The sequence below is a fragment of the Lontra canadensis genome, unplaced genomic scaffold (genome assembly GCF_010015895.1).
Source record: "Lontra canadensis isolate GAN:19392208 unplaced genomic scaffold, GSC_riverotter_1.0 scaffold41, whole genome shotgun sequence".
In the NCBI taxonomy this organism is placed as follows: Eukaryota; Metazoa; Chordata; class Mammalia; order Carnivora; family Mustelidae; genus Lontra; species Lontra canadensis.
Window position 1 is genome coordinate 453378 of NW_022631035.1, and position 21042 is coordinate 474419.

General features: G+C 51.5%; 1 protein-coding gene across 1 annotated transcript in view; it reads right to left on the bottom strand.

The window, feature by feature from the left end:
- Positions 1–496: 496 nt before the first annotated feature.
- FOXK2 (forkhead box K2) overlaps positions 497–21042 on the bottom strand; it is a 69708-nt gene continuing 49162 nt past the window's right edge. The window contains exons 4-9 of the mRNA XM_032870318.1: positions 19192–19338; positions 13392–13585; positions 12403–12578; positions 11123–11419; positions 10724–10933; positions 497–1282 (exon numbers count right to left, since the gene is read on the bottom strand). Of these exons, the coding sequence (XP_032726209.1) occupies positions 1086–1282; positions 10724–10933; positions 11123–11419; positions 12403–12578; positions 13392–13585; positions 19192–19338 (1221 nt within the window). The 3' untranslated portion in view covers positions 497–1085. The remainder of the gene's footprint in view (positions 1283–10723; positions 10934–11122; positions 11420–12402; positions 12579–13391; positions 13586–19191; positions 19339–21042) is intronic.

Sequence of the window (21042 nt, forward strand, 5' to 3'; positions counted from 1 at the left end):
TGGATGTTTCCGAGACCCCCCTGTCCGCACACTCGGCTTCTGCTCTGCCCCAGCACCTGCTCCCCGCGCGCCGGGCAAACCGCGGCGTCGTCAGGCGGGCAACAGGTCAGACGATGGCTCTGGGCCCAGGAGCGGTGATAGTGACTAGCGACACGCCACGGAGAGACCTGTGACACTTGTCTGAAAAGGGCGTGTGGTGTAAGACTGAATCTTTTTTCCAAATGAAGGAGGAACAGTTCTGTCGTTTTAAACACACACAACACTTAGGAGGTTTGTTTTACTCAGAGTGGAAAAATTATGCCAGGGACAAGGTCAACACAAAGGAACAAACAACAGAAAGTAGCAGGAAAGAGACCCGGTTGAGTGCAGCTCTGCGAGTCCACCAGTTCTTTCAGTCATGGTTAACATGCGGCCCAGCGTGGGCGTCCGTCTGTCTAGCCTGTCTGTCCACCCGTCCTAGATGCAGCCGGCACCTGCTCTAACACGGAAAGCCCGCGGATGTGGTCCTGCGGCCCCGGCTGAACGGTAACAGGACAGAAAAAAGGAAATCATTCCATAGGCTGAAAACAAACAACAAAAACAAAACTACATTGTTTCTTTTCCCCAAAGAAATCGACGCGGAAGGTCCTGTGTGATTCCAAAGTTTCCAGAGTAGAAATGGAGCGATCGGAAATGTCAAAGACCCCGTTATTTTGTAAAGAAAGGACACCTCAAAATATTCTAACTCCACATGTGAACAACAAAATACTGTCTCATCTACCAGTGCCGGCCCCAAGGGTCCTGGGAGGGTGGCAGGGACGGCCCCCGCCCTGTGCCGGCAGCTCCGCTGTAGAGGGACAAGCTGAGCTTGGGGTGGGGACACGCTGCCGGAACCAGGTTTTGTTGCACGTGGTTTTGTTCAGGTGTGACTTCTGTCTTCTAGGAGTTTTAAGGCCACCTGGGTTTCGTGTTTTCAGTGCTGAGGTGAAGTCCAACCGCAGGGCCCTCTACCCACCGAGACAGCGCGGTCCAAGTGTCGGTGAGAGGCAGTGTCTCCTTTTGGCACCACAGACTTGATATTAGAGTAAGAAAAGCTGTCCCAGCCGCTAGTTTTGGACACCCTTCTCCCTGCCGGCTGCCGGCGGCGCGTCCACGCTCAGGGCGAGGACGATGCTCTCGCCGTCTTCCGTCTTGACCCGCTTCAGGTCCGGCTGCTCTGGCGGGCCGCCGTTCTGGCGCTTGGTGGGCAGGGACGCCGACGCCGACGCATGCGTGGCCAACATGTGCAGGGGACTTGCCACCGCTGCAAAGAGACAGTGAGTCAGACCCCGTCCTCGTCTCCCAGCAGGCCCCCAGGGGACCCCCAGCACCCACTGGTGCAGGCGGCCCCCAGGGGACCCCCAGCACCCACTGGTGCAGGCTCTCTGCCCAGAGCGCTGGCTGCTGCGGGGGGCTGCTGCGGGGCACAGGAGTCTGGACCGGACTCCCAGGGCCCAGAAACCCTGGAGCAAGTTAACTCATCAGTGGGCATTCTCAGTGACAGCTGGCATCCTTATCATCGAAACAGTGTGCAGCTCCCACAGAATCGGGGGTGGGGGGAGGCTGAGGCTCAGGGTCAGGCACAGGGGCTGCCTCTGGCCTTCTCCTGGGTGCGGACGCCCCTCGTGCCCGTCGCAGGCACAGGGGCTGCCGCTGGCCTTCTCCTGGGTGTGGACGCCCCTCGTGCCCCCCGTCGCCCTGGATGCTCCTGATCACACACGAGTTTGGGAGCGGGCATGTGGCTCGGGCTACCAGGGAGCCGCCAACAAGGAGAGCCCAGAGTCTGTGCCACTGACTCCCCTTCTGAGCCCCGGGAACCTGGGGAGCTTATAAGCAGACACCCGCCCACAAGCCCCCGGGCTTGTGGAGAGGATACTCTCTAGAGAAAATACTCTCTGCCAGCATCCCTATCAGTGTCCCAACGTGAGGTCCCTAATTCCTGGTGCTACCTTCGGGCCCCTCCTCCGACCAAGCCTGGGAAACAGCCTAGGGAAGCAGAGAGGAGGGGAAAAGAAGACAGACGGGGGACTGTGTCCTAGAGTGGAAGTAGCAGATGAGCCAAGGTTGCCCTGACGACTCGGAAGGAAGGAAGGAAGGAAAGGCTCAGGCCACAGGCAAATCAGAAACGGAAATGCAAGGCCAAGGGGACCGAGCCCTAAGCCCAGGTGCCTAGCGACGGACTCGTCCACAAAGGTGCAAGGGCACAAGGAGCCGGGGTGCACAGGAGGTACAGGCTCCCTCCCGGGGCTCCCAGCCTGGGGACGCACACCAGCTGCTGCAGACTCAGCCTGACCACTGGGCTGGCGCAGGGGCCTGCCAGGGTGAGCCACAGGCATGGGAAGCAATTCCGCAGTTTAGAGCAACATTCGTTGTACTTAGGAAACGCCTAGCTTGTATCTCTGGACAATCTCCTCACACAGGAGCTTAGGCATCACTGCCGTGTGGCCTGGTCACAAGATGGCACCTGTCTTACTTGATTTTTGCCGGACGAGCTACAGCCAACCAAGGTCTTCCAGATCTCGGCCACCTGGGTGACCACAAAGAAGCACTGTTGACCTCCTACGCTTCATCTGCCAGCTTGTCTGCTGGCTTTGTGCCCACGAAGGCCCGCTGTATGGGACACATGGGGTGGGAGGGCATCTTCTTGGGCAGATGTGCCCCAGGGGGGCTTTGGAGGCTGGCCACGTGGTGAGCCGTCAGCCCCCCGCCCCGTGGAGAACAGACCTCCTGACCCAGACAGGAGGCCACGGTGGGGCTCTGCACATGGCCACGCCCTCCGGGAACCAAGAAAGGGACCAGCTAGACTCTCGCTGACTGGGGGGCCTCTGACTCCTCCGGACCGTGCGTGCCTTCATCAGGAGTAAGTGCCCTGTCCCGGGCACAAGGGCCCGTGCGGCTGCCGGGGCAGCGCTGACAGGCAGCCCGAGTTCCCCGCTGGGACACAGCATAAGCGTGCCTGACACACACGTGAGTGAACTCAGCCACGCAGCATGCTGGCACTTGTTGCCGTTCGTCAGCTGACGCACACACGCCGTTTTCCACGAGTCTCCGGCGAAAGACAACTTACTTAGCCTGCACTGGTGCTCACGGACACTGAGCGCGCCCAAAAGCAGCTCGTCTAACCCCTGCGTCCGAAGGCGTATCCCAGCCTGCGGCACCAGACCTTCCCAGGGCTGCGCATCCGGCTCATTTTAAACGGGAAAGTCAACCGCAAACAGTGAGAACTGAGCCCTGGAGGAGGGAACACTTGTGTTCGACCTCAGGGGAGCCACCCCGACCCCGCGTGCCCCGCGGGGCCTGACCAGGGATCGCAAACCACCATGAGCAGGCGAACACGGAGGGTCAAGTGCATGCGGTCATCTCCGAAGGCCAACAGAGCCCCAGCCTCAGAGGCACAGCAGGTGCGTGGCGGCGCTCACAGCAGCAGGGGTGACGGAGCAACATGGCCCCCTCGGGGCGGGCGCCTCCACCCTCCCGCGCCCCTCAGAGGAGTTCGGGGCAGCTGCCCGCTGCAGACCAGCCGCCCAAGCAGGCACTCTGCTGGCTCCAGATGCAGCCCTGCAAGGGGCCCTGGGGGAGGCCCGGCCGAACAGGGGCCCAGCGTGCAGGCACCTGCATCCCCACAAGACCCTTCCACCTCCTTAAAACCCGGCAGGCCAGACCCCTCGCACCCGGACCTCAAAGCAGCACAAGCTGGATGACTGGAGGCCACTTCCTGCAAGGAGAAGGGAGGACGGCCGCGAGTACGACGGAGACGCTTCAGGACGAGTGAAGGGTCGGCCTGGGACTTCTCCTTTAGGGTCACAGGAGAACACGGTCCGTAGAGTGAGGCGACCTTTCTTCTTGACATCCTCTGCCCCCCTGACAGAGGCCTAGGCTAAGCAGTCCCAGCAGAGACCCACGGAGTACCTTTGGCCAGAACCACGGCCCAGCGCGGGGAGAGAGACTGAGGAGTGGTCAGAAGCACGTTTTACTGGGGTGCCCGAGGGGCTCGGTCAGTGAAGCACCTGCCTTCGGCTCAGGTCATGATCTCGGCGTTCTGCAACGGGCCAGTGTTGTCAGCCTCTCTGCTTAGCGGGGAGCCTGCTTCTCCCTCTCCCTCTGCCTGCTGCTCCCCCTGCTTATGCTCGCTCGCTCTCTGAGAAGTATTTTTTTTTTTTTTTTTAAGATTTTGTTTGACAGAGAGAAACAGCGAGAGCAGGAACACAAGCAGGGGGAGTGGGAGAGGGAGAAGCAGGCTCCCCGCGGAGCAGGGAGACCTATGCGGGGCTTGATCTGAGGAGCCCAGGATGATGACCTGAGCCAAAGGCAGACGCTTAACGATTGAGCCCCCCAGGTGGCCCATAAATAAAATCTTAAAAAAAAAAAAAAAAAAAAGCACATTTTCCGGGAAGCAGGTCGAGCAGCCGCGGAAGCTACCAGGAAAAGGTTCCGTCGCATGGCCCAGGCCTGACTTCCACACGCACTCGGAGGCCAGCACCGTCCCGATACCAACTGTAAGTAACCGCGAACGCCCCTGACAAATGGGGGACGAAGACCGTCATGAGCCCGGAGCAAACCAGACCCTACAGCGTCATACACCACGGCCAGGCGGGACTCACCGCAGGCTGCGAGCGTGATGAAACGCAAGCCCAACCAGGGCAGCACACGGCATTCATAAAGGAAAAAGCCCACATGAATCATTTCAACACAGAAAAAGCACGGGACGGGGCACCTGGGGGGCTTAGCTCGTAAAGGCCCAAGGTGTGGCTCAGGCTGTAATCTCAGGTCGCGGGACTGAGCCCCCTGCAGGGCTCCCTGCTCAGTCGGGGGTCGGCTGGACAGTCTCTCCCTCTGCTCCTCCCCCACCCCCAAGCAGGCGTGCTCTTCAAAAAACAAAACAGCAAGCCTGTGACAGGACCCAGCACCCTCGGGGGACAAAGCTACTCAGCAGACCAGAAGGCAGACAGGAACATAAAGTCTGTAAACGGCAACCACAGCTGGTATCAGCCTCGATGGTGACGGACAAAGCTCTCCCCTGAAGGCCGGAGCAGGACAAGGTGCTTGCTTTTGCCACCGAGGTTCGGCAGCTCGCTGGGGTCCCGGCCCCCGCAGTTAGGCAGCAAGAGGAAGCAAAGGACATCCAAATGGAAAAGAAGCAAGACTCTCTCTACCGGAGATGACACAGTCCTTGCTTATAGAAAATCCCAATAAATCCACACAAGAAAACCCCCTAAACCAGAAATGAATTCAGCCAAGCTGCAGGGAACAACAACAGGGAAACCGGCAGGATTTCTATACGGTGGCAGCGAACAACTTCAGAAAGAACAGTCCCAAAGGAGTAACCCAGGAAGAAATTTAAGCTAGATTTTTACACTGAAAGCCTCAGAACGTTGCTGGAAGAAATTAAAGGAGACCTGAACGGATGGAAAGACGTCCATGCTCACAGGCTGGAAGATGGGACGTTCCCAGCACACGACTGTCTGGAGCGCTCTACAGGATCAGGGCAGGCCCTATCTAAATCCCAAATGCCTTTTTGGCAGAAATGGAAAAGCTGATCTTAAAATTTGCACAGAACTGTTTGGTATCCACAACAGTCAAAACAATCTGGGGAAGAAAGAACAAAGTTGGAGGACTCATACTTCCCAATTTAAAAACTTCTACAAAACTATAAACATCAGAACCGTGGCTGTGGCATAAGGGCAGACACGAAGACCAATAAAACAGAACTGAGAGAAACAAACCCGTACATCTGAGGTTGAGTGATTTTCCATTTTTTTTAAACTTTTTTTTTTTTTAAGATTTACTTATTTGACGGAGGAAGAGAGAGCACGCATGCCCGCACAAACAGGGGGAGGGGCCAAGGGAGAGGGTGAACCAGGCTCCCCGCCGAGCAGAGGGCCCAATGCCAGGACCCCAGGATCACAACCCAAGCCGAAGGCTGACGCTTAACCAACCAGGCGTGCAGGCGCTCAAGTGATTTTCAGGAAGGGTGACAAAACCATTCAGTGGGGAAAGCACAGTTTCTTCAAAGGGTGCTGGGACAACTGGGCATCCACATGCCAAAGAATGAAGTCAGGCCCTTACCTCACATTATATACAGAATTTAACTCAAAATGGATCAAAGACCTAAACGTTAGAGCTGAAACTACACAGCTCTTAGTAGAGGAAAACATGGGGTAAATCGTCATGACCTCAGACATGGCAATGGATTCTTAGCAAGGACACCCCAAAGCACAAGACAAGGGAAAAGAGAGAAACAAGACACCACAATTGAAATGGGTGCATCAGAGACGCTATCGAGAAAGCGAAGACAGGGGCGCCTGGGTGGCTCAGTGGGTTAAGCCGCTGCCTTCGGCTCAGGTCATGATCTCAGGGTCCTGGGATCGAGCCCCGCATGGGGCTCTCTGCTCAGCGGGGAGCCTGCTTCCCTTCCTCTCTCTCTGCCTGCCTCTCTGCCTACTTGTGATCTCTGTCAAATAAATAAAAAATCTTAAAAAAAAAAAAAAGCAGACAAAAACCACTGAATGGGAGGATATATCTGCAAATCACATATCTCATTAGGACCTAGTATTCAGAATATATAAAGAGCTCCTAGAACTCAACAAAAAATGGGCAGAGGACTTAGAGGCGTCTGTTTGAAGAAGACCTACAAATAACCGACCAACTGATAAGATGCTCAACACCATTAGTCATGAAGGAAATGCAGGTCAAAACCACAGACACCGGGGTGCCTGGGTGGCTCAGCTGGTTGAGCCTCTGACTCCTGATTTCAGCTCAGGTCACAATCTTAGGGTCGTGGGATCGAGCCCTACGCCAGGCTCCACGCTCCACTGGGCAACCTACTGGAGAGTCTCCCTCTGCCCGTCCCCTGCTTCCCCTCTCTTCAACCACCACCACCACACTGAAAATCACTTTACACCCACCAAGACGGCCATGAGAGGGAAGAAAACCAGAAAATACCAAGTGATGGTCAGCATGTGGACAAATCAGAACCTCACACAGCACTGGTGGGAATGCAAAACGTGGCCGCTGTGGCAAATAGTTTGGCAGTTCCTCAATAAATTAAACACGGCCTTGCCGTATCAATGAGCAGTTCTACTCCTAGGTTTACAACTCCCAAACTCAATGCATATGCACGGATGTTTACAGCAGTACTAGTCATAACCACCAAATGTCCCTCAGCGGACGAATGAGCCAACAAAAATGGAAACATACTCAGCCATACAGAAGAGCTGACCGAGGCTACATCAGTGAACCTCAAACATGATGCTAAGAGAGACCAGATATAAAAGGCCACAGATTTTATTTACAGGAAATGTCCAGTGTAGATAAACCCACAGAGACAGCAGATTAGTGGCCACCAGGGGAACAGGAAGTGACTATTCACTGGGTACACAGTTTTTTCTGAACCCATTAGAGGTGATGGTTTCAAGACACTGTGAATGGACTTTATGCCACTGACTTGTACACTTCAAAATAGTCATATCATGTTATGTATATTTTAATATTACTTAAAAAGAAAAGAAGCTTTGGGGGCGCCTGGGTGACTCAGTGGGTTAAAGCCTCTGCCTTTGGCTCAGGTCATGATCCCAGGGTCCTGGGATCGAGCCCCACATCGGGCTGTGTGCTCAGCAGGGAGCCTGCTTTCTCCTTTCTCTCTCTGCCTGCCTCTCTGCCTACTTGTGATCTCTGTCTGTCAAATGAATAAATAAAATCTTTAAAAAAAAAAAAAAAGAAGCAGCTTTGAATCCTAAAGAGATACTGGGTATAAAAGGATTATTGCTAGTTTTAAAAACCACAATAATGGCATGGTGCTTACACTGTACAAGGAAATTCCTTTGGAGATGCTGAAATATTAATAGTTGAAATGACACTGGGTCTGGATCTGGGTGGGGAACAGACAGGGAAGAATGGAGTAAGATGGGCTGTGAGTTAATTTCCGGAATGTTAGACCTTTTCCACAGTAACAAGCTTAAAAGAAAAATATCAAAGCTGCTGACTTTCACAACTGATTATAATAGCAGGTCCTGCTCTCCCTTCTCAAGAGTGACTTTCACAGGTAAAAGAATTCACAGGCCATGCAGCCCCCAAGCGACACCTGACACTGTGGGAGGAGAGCCACCCCCAGGCCCCCCTCCTTGTCCACGGAGTCTTAAAGCTCATCTGCCATCTCTTCCCCTTCTCAAAAGCACCTCCTTCACCCACTCAGCTGGGCGCTGCTGCTGGGGAGAAGCACGTCGGGATGGGACAGGAAACAAAGGGAGACTGAAAACAGATGCTATGACGTAGCATCATTACTGACTGGATAAAAAACACTTTCCCAAACCAGTGATTTCTAAGAAAAGACTGCAACCAAATTAAGGAACCAATAAACAGATAATTTAGAATGGTTTTTGCGAAAAAAGAGGACTAAAACCAGAAGGAGTTTAGTTATTTTTTCCACCCTTCCTTCTTCTGAGAAGGAACAAGGTCTCAGGGCGATCGTCAATGATGACTGTGGGGCTTTCTTTAAAGCCCCGAGATTGAGAAATTCATCTTTAATACAATTTTAGTTTGTTTTATAAGAATTGTATTTTTTGTTTTTCTTCCCCCAAGATTTATTTATTTATTTTAGAGAAAGAGTGTGCGTGAGCAGGAAGGGTGGGTGCGGGGGGGAGGGCATCTCAAACAGACTCCACACTGAGCGCAGAGCCCGACATGGGCTCCCCGGCCTGAGATCACGACCTGAGCTGAAACCAAGAGTCGGACACTTAACCGGCTGCATCACCCAGGTGCCCTCATATTTTTGGTTTTGATCGACTGTAGTAATAACACCTGATAAATCAACCCTTACAGTCACAATGAAATCTTTAACATTTCTGCATTCTCTTGCTGCAGGGTAAAAAATGGGCTCAATCAACCACATTCAAGCATAAAGTATTTGGCGTTTGTCCAAGATCCGTGAGGGTGTGGGACACAGCGACAAGGGCAGGAGGGCCCGTCTGGGTGTTGGTATGTCCTGAGATGAGAGTAGGTATCAAATCAGGGCAGGATTCAGAACCAGCAGCACATTTAAGAAAACAGTGTAAAATTTTTATTCTCAAACATCAATATTTTTAATAGTGGACAACTTAACCCTTATTAAATTTGTAAAGAAAAATTTTAGATGCCAACTTACACATGTGAAAGGGATACACAGTTTTTCCAACTCATTCGAGCAGAGAGGCCGACATAAAAGGCCCCTGACTGGCACCAGTGGTTCTCGGACAACCTGGACTGTGTCAGAAATGCACATTCTTGGGCCCCCAGGCCACACCTGCTCATTCAGGGACTCTGAGAGGGAATCTGTGAGGGACTCTGAGGCACATGACGCCTGGGAAGCACCAGCACCCACAGCTTCACACTGAGCAGGACTCAAACCAGAAGAGGACCGACCCATCCACCTCCCAACGCCACCTGCTTCCAGCCGCACCCAGGACCAGACAAATTTGCTCCATCAAGACCAGCCACAATGACGAACTTATTCAGAGAGAAAAGAGCAAGACCCGAACAACTCTTAACCCTTAAGAGACACGGAGCCTGAGAAGAAAGCATTTTAAGTGGGGAACTTTGCAAATTTCTCCATCGGTCCACAGGCTGGCATATGCTAATCATTTAAAAACAAAGAACGCTCAACAAAGGTTGCAGATCTTGTCCCTCCATTGCATCTGGGGTGAGGCCGTCAGAATCTGAACCCCACGAGGTAAATGCAGGTCTCCTCCGTTCCTTAACAGCTCAGTAAGGAGTGGGAGGTTGACACAATGAAGACTTCTGTTCCCTGCCCTCTCTCGAAGCAACTGTCCGTGGGCACAGAGAGCTGCTTTTGGCCAGCGGCCTGACTCTACCGCTCGAGGTCCCGCAGGCCGCTGCTGAGTCCTACCGGACAGTGCACTGCACGTGCCTGGGCGAGGACCCGCAGCTGAAACCGCAGCAGCAATAAGGACACGGATTCCCACCCTTCACCTGGCTCCACAAGTCCGGCCAAAGGGAGTTCCCTGGGCTCTCATTTAAAATCCAAGCTCCCCTGGCCTGTCCTATCTTCTCCACTCATTGATGTCAGAACATTCGTGGAGAGCTACGTGCACAGAGCAGCAGGACTCTTGGCTTCTGTCAGACACACTCAGGCATACCACATACACACCCGGGGGGCACTGCCACTGGACAGATGTGCTGAGGCACCCCTCCCAGGGGGCATTTCAGCAGGTGGGTACCAGCACCCAAACCTCTTGTTACCTGCAGACCACACCCAGGAGTCTACACACAGCGAGGCAGGAGTATTTCCCTCTAGGTATTTACAGAAACACTGAGCTCAAACAGGTGAGAGCAGACACCCACAACCACTCAGCAGGTACCCTACAGCACTAGTAGGTTTCCTATAGTTTAGGGACACCTCAGTGGCTTAGTTAAGCGTCTGTCTTCGGCTCAGTCATGATCCTAGGGTCCTGGGATCGAGCCCTGTGTCGGGCTCCCTGCTCAGTGGGGAGCCTGCTTCTCCCTCTGCTGCTCCCCCTGCTTGTACTCTGACAAGTAAAATCTTAAACAAAAGGATTTCCTATGGTTTAGAAATGCGAACATGTCCTCAGACAAAAATTAAAATTGTAACAGTTGGAACCAAAAGAAAGAACAGTGCCGTTCATAAAAAGGAGAGCAAAGGACCTTTGCTCTTGATATTTGGACCCTATCAGCCGTGGAGGACAGTGCTTACCATTGTTCACCTGGCCGTGGACGGCGGCAGGGACTGGCACCACGTGAGTCCCATTTTGCGTTACAGTTTTTATGGGCAGCTGGTGCTGACCCAGAGACGCCTGCTGCACTATGGTGACCGTCTGGACAGGGCTGGTCTGTGGCGTCTGAATGACCCGGCCGGCAGCGCCCAGCGTGGCATGGCTAATCGCAGGAATAGGTTCCACTTTCACTGAAATTTAAAAAAAGAGGCAAAGAAATGATACCAACTGATATGACCGGAAAGCTTCCAGAAATCTCACCAGGTGGCCGGCAAACCCACGTAAGACCTCACGTGCCGAGGAAGGGAGTCTGAGCAAACAAGTCCGCGGGCGTCTCAGGGCCTGAGAAAGCCCCTGCAGCCACTGCTTCCGCGGCTCACCTTTGACTTCCTTGTGGTCGCCATTCTCTTGCGGCTCCGCCTTCGGAGGGGCCAGCACGGCTGCCTGAGCGAGCACGGCCTGGCCAGCGACAGTGTGCGTGCTCGCCGGGGCCAGGCCGGCCACGCTGGTGACGGACACCGCAGGGATCTGGTGGACAACGTGCACGGTCTGCACAACGGGCTGCTGGCAGGCCGAGGTGGTCACGGGAGCGGCGACCGCGTAGGTGACGGGCTTGATCGGCGGCGGCAGCTGTCGCTGCACGGCGATCAAAACAGGCTGAGTAGACAGTGGCGAGCCTGCGGAGGACGAGGACACGGGGTGAGGTGCAGTCGCCCGCGCTCCTCCAGCTGCATCCCAGAGCCGGCCAAGCACCAGCACCACACAGACGTGCCGCCTGTCACCTTGTGACGCTCAAGTCACGCGCGCTGGGAGGGGCGGAGTATCTTAGCGGAGATACTGCACACGTGGAGGGGACGGCAAAAACGCAGCTCTCGCTCTACTCAGATCTCTCACAGCACCTCTTCCCGCAGCTCTTTCCTCACGAGAGAGAAAATGTCGACACGGTATATGGGAAGAAGCTGCCTACTGGGGCTCGGACAAAGGGGCCACGCTCCCCCAGGAGCAAAGTCTTTAGCTCACGGTGGGTGCGAGGGAACCTCAAAGTCCAGACACACTTACAAGCTCCGCCAACCAACCTCCGCGTCTGCTGGTTTGGGCACAGAATAAAGGAGAAGCCACAGGTGACATGCTGCCAGCACGGCCAGGAATCCACCACATCAAAATAAGCATCTTGCCAACCACACAGGAACCCTAACAGAATTAGTTTGCCCATTCCATGCCATGTCTTTTCGTGTGGGCGTTTTTTTTAAAATTCTCCAGAATACACATTTTTACTCCGCACCGTGACTGTATAGGAACGCTCACCGTTCATTAAGTGAAGAGTTTCCCCTGCCAATTGGTGTCCGGTTTGTCTAATTTGTGTTATTTCTTTGGGTGGGGGGTTTTTCCCTAATTTTCAAATGATGAAGCAACTAAGAAACAGATTAATTCTGAACTATTTCAGGCATCTACACAGCTATTTACATAAAACAATGTTCACTGATTTTTAAACACTCCCAGTGCTATTAGCTTTTCAGAACTTACCGTGAGACCCTATGCAGAAAGCACCAGGTACAAAGGAGCCAAGGCCTCTGCTACGTCCCCTCTGAGGAGCCTGGCGCCCCTGCCTCCCTGACGCCCTCCACCACCACTGTGCCCGCTCTGTCTCTGCACATCTCACCTGGTGCACTCTGGGCAAACCGTGCCTCCTGGATGACGGCCAGTTTGGGCTGTGAGGCGCTGGGCTCAGGCTCCAGGGGGGCCGGTGAACCTTCCCTCGACAGGCTCTCAGGGGTCTGGGCACCACTGGAGTGGGCAGACAGCACTCCAGCGTGATTGGGAGAGGCTGGGGCACTTCTGGATCACCAAAAAGAAGACAGTGGGGTTTTACAGGTAAAGCACTCATTAAGCGGCCTTGTTTCAATAAAGTGCATTCTGAAAAAAGGGTGTCTGTCATCTGTCTTCTGCCAACCGACTACAGCTCTATATGTCCTACTTTCCGTGTGAATGCCCGTGACCTGAGAGGGATCCCCAGCGAGACTCACTCAGTTGTGACGGCCCGTGTGCCAGGGCTGGGCCACCACAGCTCCGGGCCCAGCACAGGCCGCACCGCCACAGAGCTGGACCAGCTGCGCTCTCGAAGCAGCTCCTGTCCACCGTCAGCAGGAGCGGGCACTGTGTGAGCAGGCAGGGGCCTAAGACTTACATCATGACCATTTCTTTCTTTCCTTCTTTCTTTTTTTTGTTTAAAAAAACAGAGTATCTATAAGCTAATAATGTATTATTTGAAAATCAGGCAATTAACATTTTAAAAGTCAGTCTTGAGTTTAAGCAGCTAAAATGCAGCTTTAAAGAGCTGTTCACAAGCCAACGGGAAGGAACACATGCTGCTCATCGAACACGATACATCGTGAGTCCGATGAAGCCACCATGGCAACATGGGACCAGAGTGTAAGGGAAAACTCCGTCAACAGTCTGAGCTGTTTCGGACACTATTAAGAGAAAGTCCACGGGCAGCATCCAACACGTCTCTTCAAATCCCCACCCCAAACATTTAATCATAATGCATTTAGCAGTTCCTTCACTTGCAAAAGGAAAATTGACCAATACATGGAAGGTAAATTCACTGACCAGTAAGTGAGGTCTTTCTTGATTGTCTTTTTTCCTTACCTAGAGGAGAGCGGTCCCAGAGGGGTTCTAAAGCAAGGCACGCCCCTAGGCCGTCTTTTCCTAAAAGCCTGCTCTATTAATTTGCTTTCAGAAGCAGGGTCTATCCTCCAGAATGAGCCTTTGCCTGGTTCTTCCTGGGAACGTGGTACTTTGATGAAATAACGATTCAGAGAGAGATTGTGGCGAATTGAATTCTATGAAACATAAAAAAATACGTAGAATTCATATATTTCTTTGCTGAGAAATCAAAATGTGCCCCAGTTTTAGTGCCCTGCAAAGCAGAAACCTAGCACTCAGCCCCTGGCAGAGGGCAGACAACTTTAAGGCAGCTCTGTGCTGGAGGAACCAGTCCTTCTCCCCTGAGTGAAGAGGGGCTTGGGGTACGAGCCTTCTGCCAGAGGGGGCCGGAGGCTGATACACGGCTCTGGGAATGGGGTGGCAGGGTGGACACCAGGGGGCAAGGAGGGGACCTGGGGAACAAGGAAGGGTGGGAAATCGACACCACAGGGAAGGAGGCAATTTCCACCAGGAAAAATGTCAACTTCCATTTGTTTTCCAGGTGGGAAGCCAAGGATTATCACTGTCGTCACCTGACCTTTCCTGTGGGCCTCTTCCTGCTTAGAGACAAACAGAGCCAAAGTCAACCAATCCTTTAAAATACTTTTTGAGCACAAAATTAGCTTATAGGAATCTGTCATAGCCGTCTAAAATGAATTAATTCAGTATCGAGTATTCAGCAAACCAGCAGAAGAGAAAAATGAGCGAAAGGTTGGGAAGTATTACGAACACCATCTTCCCGTAACGGCAATTTCCAAAACGCTCCCATGTATGTTTTTAAAATTTGATCCACAAAATCATCTAGTAAGGCACATACAGAAAATTTCTCTCTCAACCCCTCCTCTATTCCTTCTATTACAAAAAGCCTGCTGGGCTCACAGTTCACAGTTTCAGGAAAGCCCCCACTGCAACCTGAGTAACTCCTGGCGGCACACCCGATCCTGAGCCTTCCAGAAAGTCAGGAACAGCGGGAGGAAAGTCATGCAGCCACATCTTTTCATGTGTTTACACTAATGATTAAAATTTAAAATTAAAAAATTAAACTAGTGAAGTTTCAAAATGGTGGTGACTCAATAAAATTCTGGGCTCTCGAAAAACCACTCCCACATCCCCCCGAGTGCGCCTTCTGACAGGACTGTCAGCCACCGCCTGAGATGCTGAACTCCCAGAGGTGGCTCAGAAAATCCAAATGCATCAAATTCTTCTCTACAGCCCATCTCGGGGATCGCTCAAGTGCTCCCTAGTCGCGGGCTGCGGTGAAGACCACGGAAGCCTGTGGGCGCCAGACGCCTCGCGGGCAACACGGAGGCGTAGGCAGCGCTGTGTCTGCCTTTTGTGAAACTGCTCACACACAAACGCGTCCTGCGAGAGCTAGAGTATCTTAAAACCACAGACCCTTACCGTGATGTCCTATCACAGGGTTAGCTAACAACCAGTAATACCTTTCTATTAATTCCTCCGGAAATCGAACTGTCACCAGTACCTCCACCAGGGAGACAACCCTCCCCCGACACATGCAGATACTCAGTGTCTGGAGGGGAAGGAGGGTAGACTCCACGGCTGTGGGTTGAGAAAAGCAGACCCAGACCATGACACTACAGGGCCCTCTCCCTGTGAACAAGACAGTCTCTACGGCTGCCCAGGGAGGGTCAAGGGGGCCTCAGAAGTGGCCGCCGAGCCGCAGTAAAGAACGTGGGAGGTGAGGAGCCCCGAATGAAGGCCATTAATACTGTAACGTGCGTGTTGTTAGGAGGAAAAAGGGAAATGAGCATAGGGGGAGTCTGGAGGCCGGAAGTGCCCCCGCCAGGGGACTGGGGCACTAGTATTTCTTCCCCCTGGTAAAGGAGAACATGCAGTTCCATGACCCTCATGCCACTGACAAGCTGTACCCAAGTTCCTGGAAGGACCTGGTATTTTCTGTCCTGAAAATGGGACAGAACCTGCCAGACACCATCACAACAGGGTCTAACCTCCTCTCCATTCTCAACAAAACCACAGAACAAAGATGCTGTGATTTTCTAATCGACAAGACTAGAAAACATGCCTAAGTAGTAAGAGCTATCTAATGCAGACACAGACCAGAGTAACTCTATTTCTAAGGTAATTTAAGGCCTTTATAATTTGATCAAGTCAAGCTACATACACTCAAATCACACGGACTCAGACTCTAATGATTCAGGAATTACCATATGCAGACAAAAGGCAGCTTATTATTCTTTAAAACAAACTGCGAAGAAAAGGATCTGCAATAGTGAACACATTCTCTTCCCCCCAAATCCTCCCCTACCCGAGGCTGCTTCCCAGAACCCGCCCTCCCTGAGTGCCAGCCCCTCCTCCCTCCTGTCCCCTCAGCGGACCCAGACCCAGGGTAAGGACGCAGAGCGGGTCACCGTCCTCCATGAACACCTCCAGCACGCCTGCCTCGACCCTGGTTTCTGCTTGTCCCAGTCACACTGAGTGCTCTACTGAGGACTCGTAAAGAAACTGATGAGAAGGAAACATGCAAAGTACCTTCCAGAAGGAGAGTTCAATGAGCAGAATGAAGTGAGCCCACAGCACTCCCTCGGTTTCCCTTTCAGAGGCCTAGAGGCCCAACATTCAAATCTCCTAGTCGTAACAAATACCTCACATCTGGGCTGGGTAAAATTATAATTATGAATCATAAGAATACATTCTGGCATAAACATGCAACCAAAGGAAAGAAATATCCCATCTTTCCAGACACAGACCTTGTCTTACCCTAGAGTTTCCTCGAGACCCATCAGAAAGCTGTGCCATGGGTAGACAACGCAAACTACCAGAAGTAAGTCTGAAAGGGAGCTCCAGACTCCCATCGGGTGCTCAGAACAGGCGTGCCGGGAGCATCAACACATGTATCTCAGGAACTCAGATGTTATGCCTCTGCCTTCGGCTTGGGTCCTGATCCCAGGGTTGGGGTCGAGCCCCGCACTGGGCTCCCTGCTCGGCAGGGGGTCTGCTTCTCCCTCTCCCACTCCCCCTGCTTGTGTTCCCTCTCTCGCTGTGTATCAAATAAATCTTCAAAATATTTATTTATTTATTTATTTATTCACTCATTCATTTATTTTAGAGAGAGCAAGCAAGCATGAGCTGGGGGGAGAGGCAGAGGGAGCGAGAACCCCAAGCAGATGCCCCACTAAGCACAGAGTCCAACACAGGGCCTGATCCCACAACCCTGAGATCATGACCTGAACCAAAACCAGTTAGGAGATGGACGCTTAACCGAACCATCCAGGAGCCCCTGGAAACCCACATTTTAAAAACAGGCTGTTTTAGGGGCACCTGGGTGGCTCAGTGGGTTAAGCCTTTGCCTTCGGCTCAGGTCATGGTCTCAGGGTCTTAGGATCGAGCCCTGCATTGGGCTCTCTGCTCAGCGGGGAGCCTGCTTCCCCCTCTCTCTCTGCCTCTCTGCCTGCTTGTGATCTCTGTCAAATAAATAAATAAATAAATACTCTTTTAAAAAATAAAAAGAGGCTGTTTTAGGTGACAGTCTTGCCCCTACTCTCTGTGTAAAGAAAATCTAGCAAAGAAAATGAACCTGGCTCTTTTATGAAACAAGGTTGCAAAACGGAAAGGCTTTTTTGTTTTAAGCCAAGAGTGAGGAAATGGGAATAAGGTCTCATATATACAGACCTTAAGCACGTTCACTTTGGGAAGGGCACCTCAGAAAATTCTCATGACAGAAAAAGGACACATGTGGGTCAGGACTGGGGACAGCTAAGGACCTCTGAGGACAGAAAGAAACTGAGTGCATGTCCAAATTAAAGGGAGGAGTGCAGCAGGAAATCCCTTTCATGCTAAAATGCTGGAGCCAGGAGGTGCGAAATGTCTCAGGAGTGGCCTAACACGGACCAGAGGCACACAGAATCGCCTGTATGGACCTTGTCTAGACAGAGATGACGGTGCAGTGAGAACGTTAGTGACAGCTGAACAGAGAGCGTGTCTGCCGTGCGGCACTTCTGTTTGTTCCCTCTGCTCTCAGGCTCCTACGAAGTCCCTTCCAGCAGCCAGGAGCAATCACTGCACGTGGGGACCGCACCTCACCCAACTAACTCCCCACAAGACGGAAGCCAGGAGGAGGCCACCCCCGAGAGCTGGCCCTTGTCCTTCGGCCAGAAAACCACATGACGCCCGGAAGCAGCTGCCACATAAACGAACGTTAGGGAACACAGTGGGAAGGGAGCATTCAGAGTCGGGTCAGGCTTCTTAGGAATACTCACGCCCACTAAGCCCAGCTAACTGATGTTTCCAATCACCAGAATCCTGCACACAATGAGCTGAACAAAACCCTACCACACTCCTGATGGGCATGCTGAGGCCTCACCTGCCCACATGCAGGGGGCTTTGGTTCAGGTGCAATCACCAGACACGGACACAGATTATCATCTGGTTCTGCTTCCTTTGTTTTACATTTTCTCTGAAGCACAACCTCACTGTTCTAGATGAAAATATGTCAGTATCACCGGGATTTCTTGCCCAATGCGCTGGGAAACCTGTCACGTAGCTGGTATGGACGTGTTATCCACACCCAGCATTTCCCTCACGGCCAATGAAGAAATGCACCTAGCTGTGCACCGGGAGCCCGGCGGGGAGCTGATGTCCCAGGCCAGGAGGGGAAGCTGCGTCTCACTTTGTACCTTCCACAATCAAAGACCCTTAAATGACTAAAGGCCCCTTACAAAGGAGAAGTTCAGGGTTTGGCTGGTGGATTTTATTATTATAACATGTGTTATGTCTACAGGAGGAAGAAAAAGGTTTTGCCCTCATTAAACAGAAAATGGCTCCTCCCACCCCATCGCTAGGTTAGGGTTATGGCTCACCAGACACATTTCTCAAAGGATCATTGACTCAGTAAACCCGAAAGGAAGACTGTTGCCATTCCTTGTGACCTAAATGAATTCAAGAATTACAAATGTATGTTTCTTCTTTCATTATACTTTTAATACTCTGTATTTCAGATTTGCCTTTCCCATATTGTCTGAATTAGAGATGTCCTACTGTTATCTCCACTAAGCAGACACAGAGAACACAGACACACAGAAGAAAAAAAAACTACAGTGTCGAAGTTTAAAAACAAAACTAAATTAAAAAGCTGAACAAGGAAATATGTACTGATTTTTCAAAGGTGCTCTGAGAAGGCCCAGGTTCCAGACACCCCAGGAATGATCTGAAAGCACAGTGCACAAGCAGGCAGGTTCCCCAATTTACACAGGGGCAGCACCACAGTTATCTGTGTCATGTATGGCCCAATGGGAGAATGTCTTTTGAAGAAAGGGTTCCTTATCAGTCTGAAAACCATCGCTGTGTAGACTTCAAGAAGCTGAGTATGCCAGCAGATGCAGATAAGGAAGAAAGAAAGCCTAAGTGCAGGATGGGCTGGGTTTTTAACTTTCCTGTACTTCAGACACAGGGAGTTAACTGCAGTGGTTAAAGGGAAACCTTTCAAATAATCCACGTTTTCCCATCTGTGGGGACAGTGACCATAAAAACTATAGGCTGAGGTCTGCTTCTAGAGCCACTATTCCTTCCGCTCTGCATGAAGATCAGAGCATGGGGACAGTGGCCTCCAACACTTCCTCCTCCCTGAGCCAAAGAGGGTCTCCCTCACCTCACTCTACCATTGCCCTGTGCCCATGGTACGGAAAGCAGCTTAAGTGTCCTCTCAGTTGTCAATCAGCATCTACTGACATGTCACAGATTTCATAACAAACCGAAACGGATTTACCTGCCAGCCCTTGTCCGCTGTCCTGTAGTAGGGGTAATTTTTAGTGATGTGAGTATAAATTCCATTTAGAGTAAGTTGCTTATCAGGAGCCATCGTAATTGCTTGTACGATTAATTGTGCATAGGAATAAGGTGGCTTTGAATCATCCTGTATTTAAGTTAAAAAAGAAAAAAGAGAGATTACTGAAGTTATCAAAATTTTTACTAAATTTACTAGAATTCAGAACTGTTGGTGTTTTTAAGTGTTCCTACGAAATGCTTAGTTCTCCTTACTATGAAAATAATATAATCTGACTGAAAAGCATTTGGAAAGTTTATAGGAAGCAAATGGAAAAGTGTACAAGCAGCATAAAAATGAATACGAAAATCACAGAAGGAGAAACTCCACACAGCAAAAACGAAAAACATAAGGAAAAGAAAAAAGCTACTTAACCTCAGCAGAGTCCAGGGCAACACATGTCAAATCACAGCCAGAGGCTTGTCACATGGATCTACCAACCAAGGGAACGGCTGGGATGGCTCGAGGAGGAGGGAGCTGGTACTCCCTCCCAGGCCCTGCTGGGTCCTCATGCACACAAGGCCCAAAGTGACAACCACTCAGAACCACCCTGTCCCATCAACTGAGAAGCTCCTCACATTGGGAAGCCCCACAGAGGGGAGCACCATATACCAAACGCTGGGCTCCGACCCTGGGGTCTCAGGCACGCAGGGCTGCTGTGCACGCTGCAGAACACGGACAGCCCTGCTCCCGGCACACTCCGGGCCACAAGCGGCTCCTTATCACTGTAACAACTCAGAACCCCACATACATGTGTGTAATAATAAGCCAACTGTGGAGAGGGTACACCCCTGGTTGTGAACAGGAAAATGTACGAACCAACTTAAATGAACCACGAAGCACAACAGTGAATGCAAACGCGAAGCTGCAAAAGAATATATTCAAGAAAATACTTGTTACATGAGGTTTAAAAATGAGCAATTTAGACACTGTTTGGGAATAAACACAAACAGAGTAAAAGAAGAGATAAGCAGAGGACTGACAGACAGGCAGGAAGACAGACCTGCCAAGGAGAGGAGCATGGGCTGCAACTGCCCAGGCCACGCTCCATCCTGAGAGCCAGCAGTGGGGGGCCTGTTCCACACAGAAAGACGGAATCATCTACAGCCCCAGGATCCGACTTTTAAATAACTAGTATTTCCTGAGCACTTAGGCTGGGCTCTACCCCTTCTCTCCTGAGTGGACACACTCTGAGTTACTCAAAAGGACCAGGCAGACCAGCATCACTGGAGACCCCCCCAGGGACCAGGAAGAGAGAATGAAGCCCTCTTCACTTCACTGCTCTATGCCATTTGGTGCATCTCCTTGTTACCCTTCTTCTTTATGCTCCTAAGAACTTTTATTGAAAAATGTAACACAGATAGGAAAGTCCATAATACATCTTTATCAGCTGAAAACAAATTTTTATAAAGCGAATGTCAGTACAACCAACACTAGGTCAAAGGAGAACAGAGCGCACATTCCAGAAGCTTCCCTATGCCCCCTGAGCCCACAGTTTCTACTGTTACTCCTGACATTTTATAGTAATCACAATCTCACTGTGATTAATTAGAAGTTTTATCACCTCAGAATGCATCCTGGAAAAACACAATTTAGTTCTGATTTTAAACAGGCAAATGGACATGACGGAATCATACATAGAGCGCCTCTCTGCCTGCCTCCCCTACCCAGCACCCCTCACGTACGAGGCTCCTGGCTGCAGGGGACAGGCTGCGGCGCATCCATCCCAGGCCCGTGCCACGTTCTACTGCGCAAACACGTGACACTTTATATGTAGGTTGTTCAAATAATACT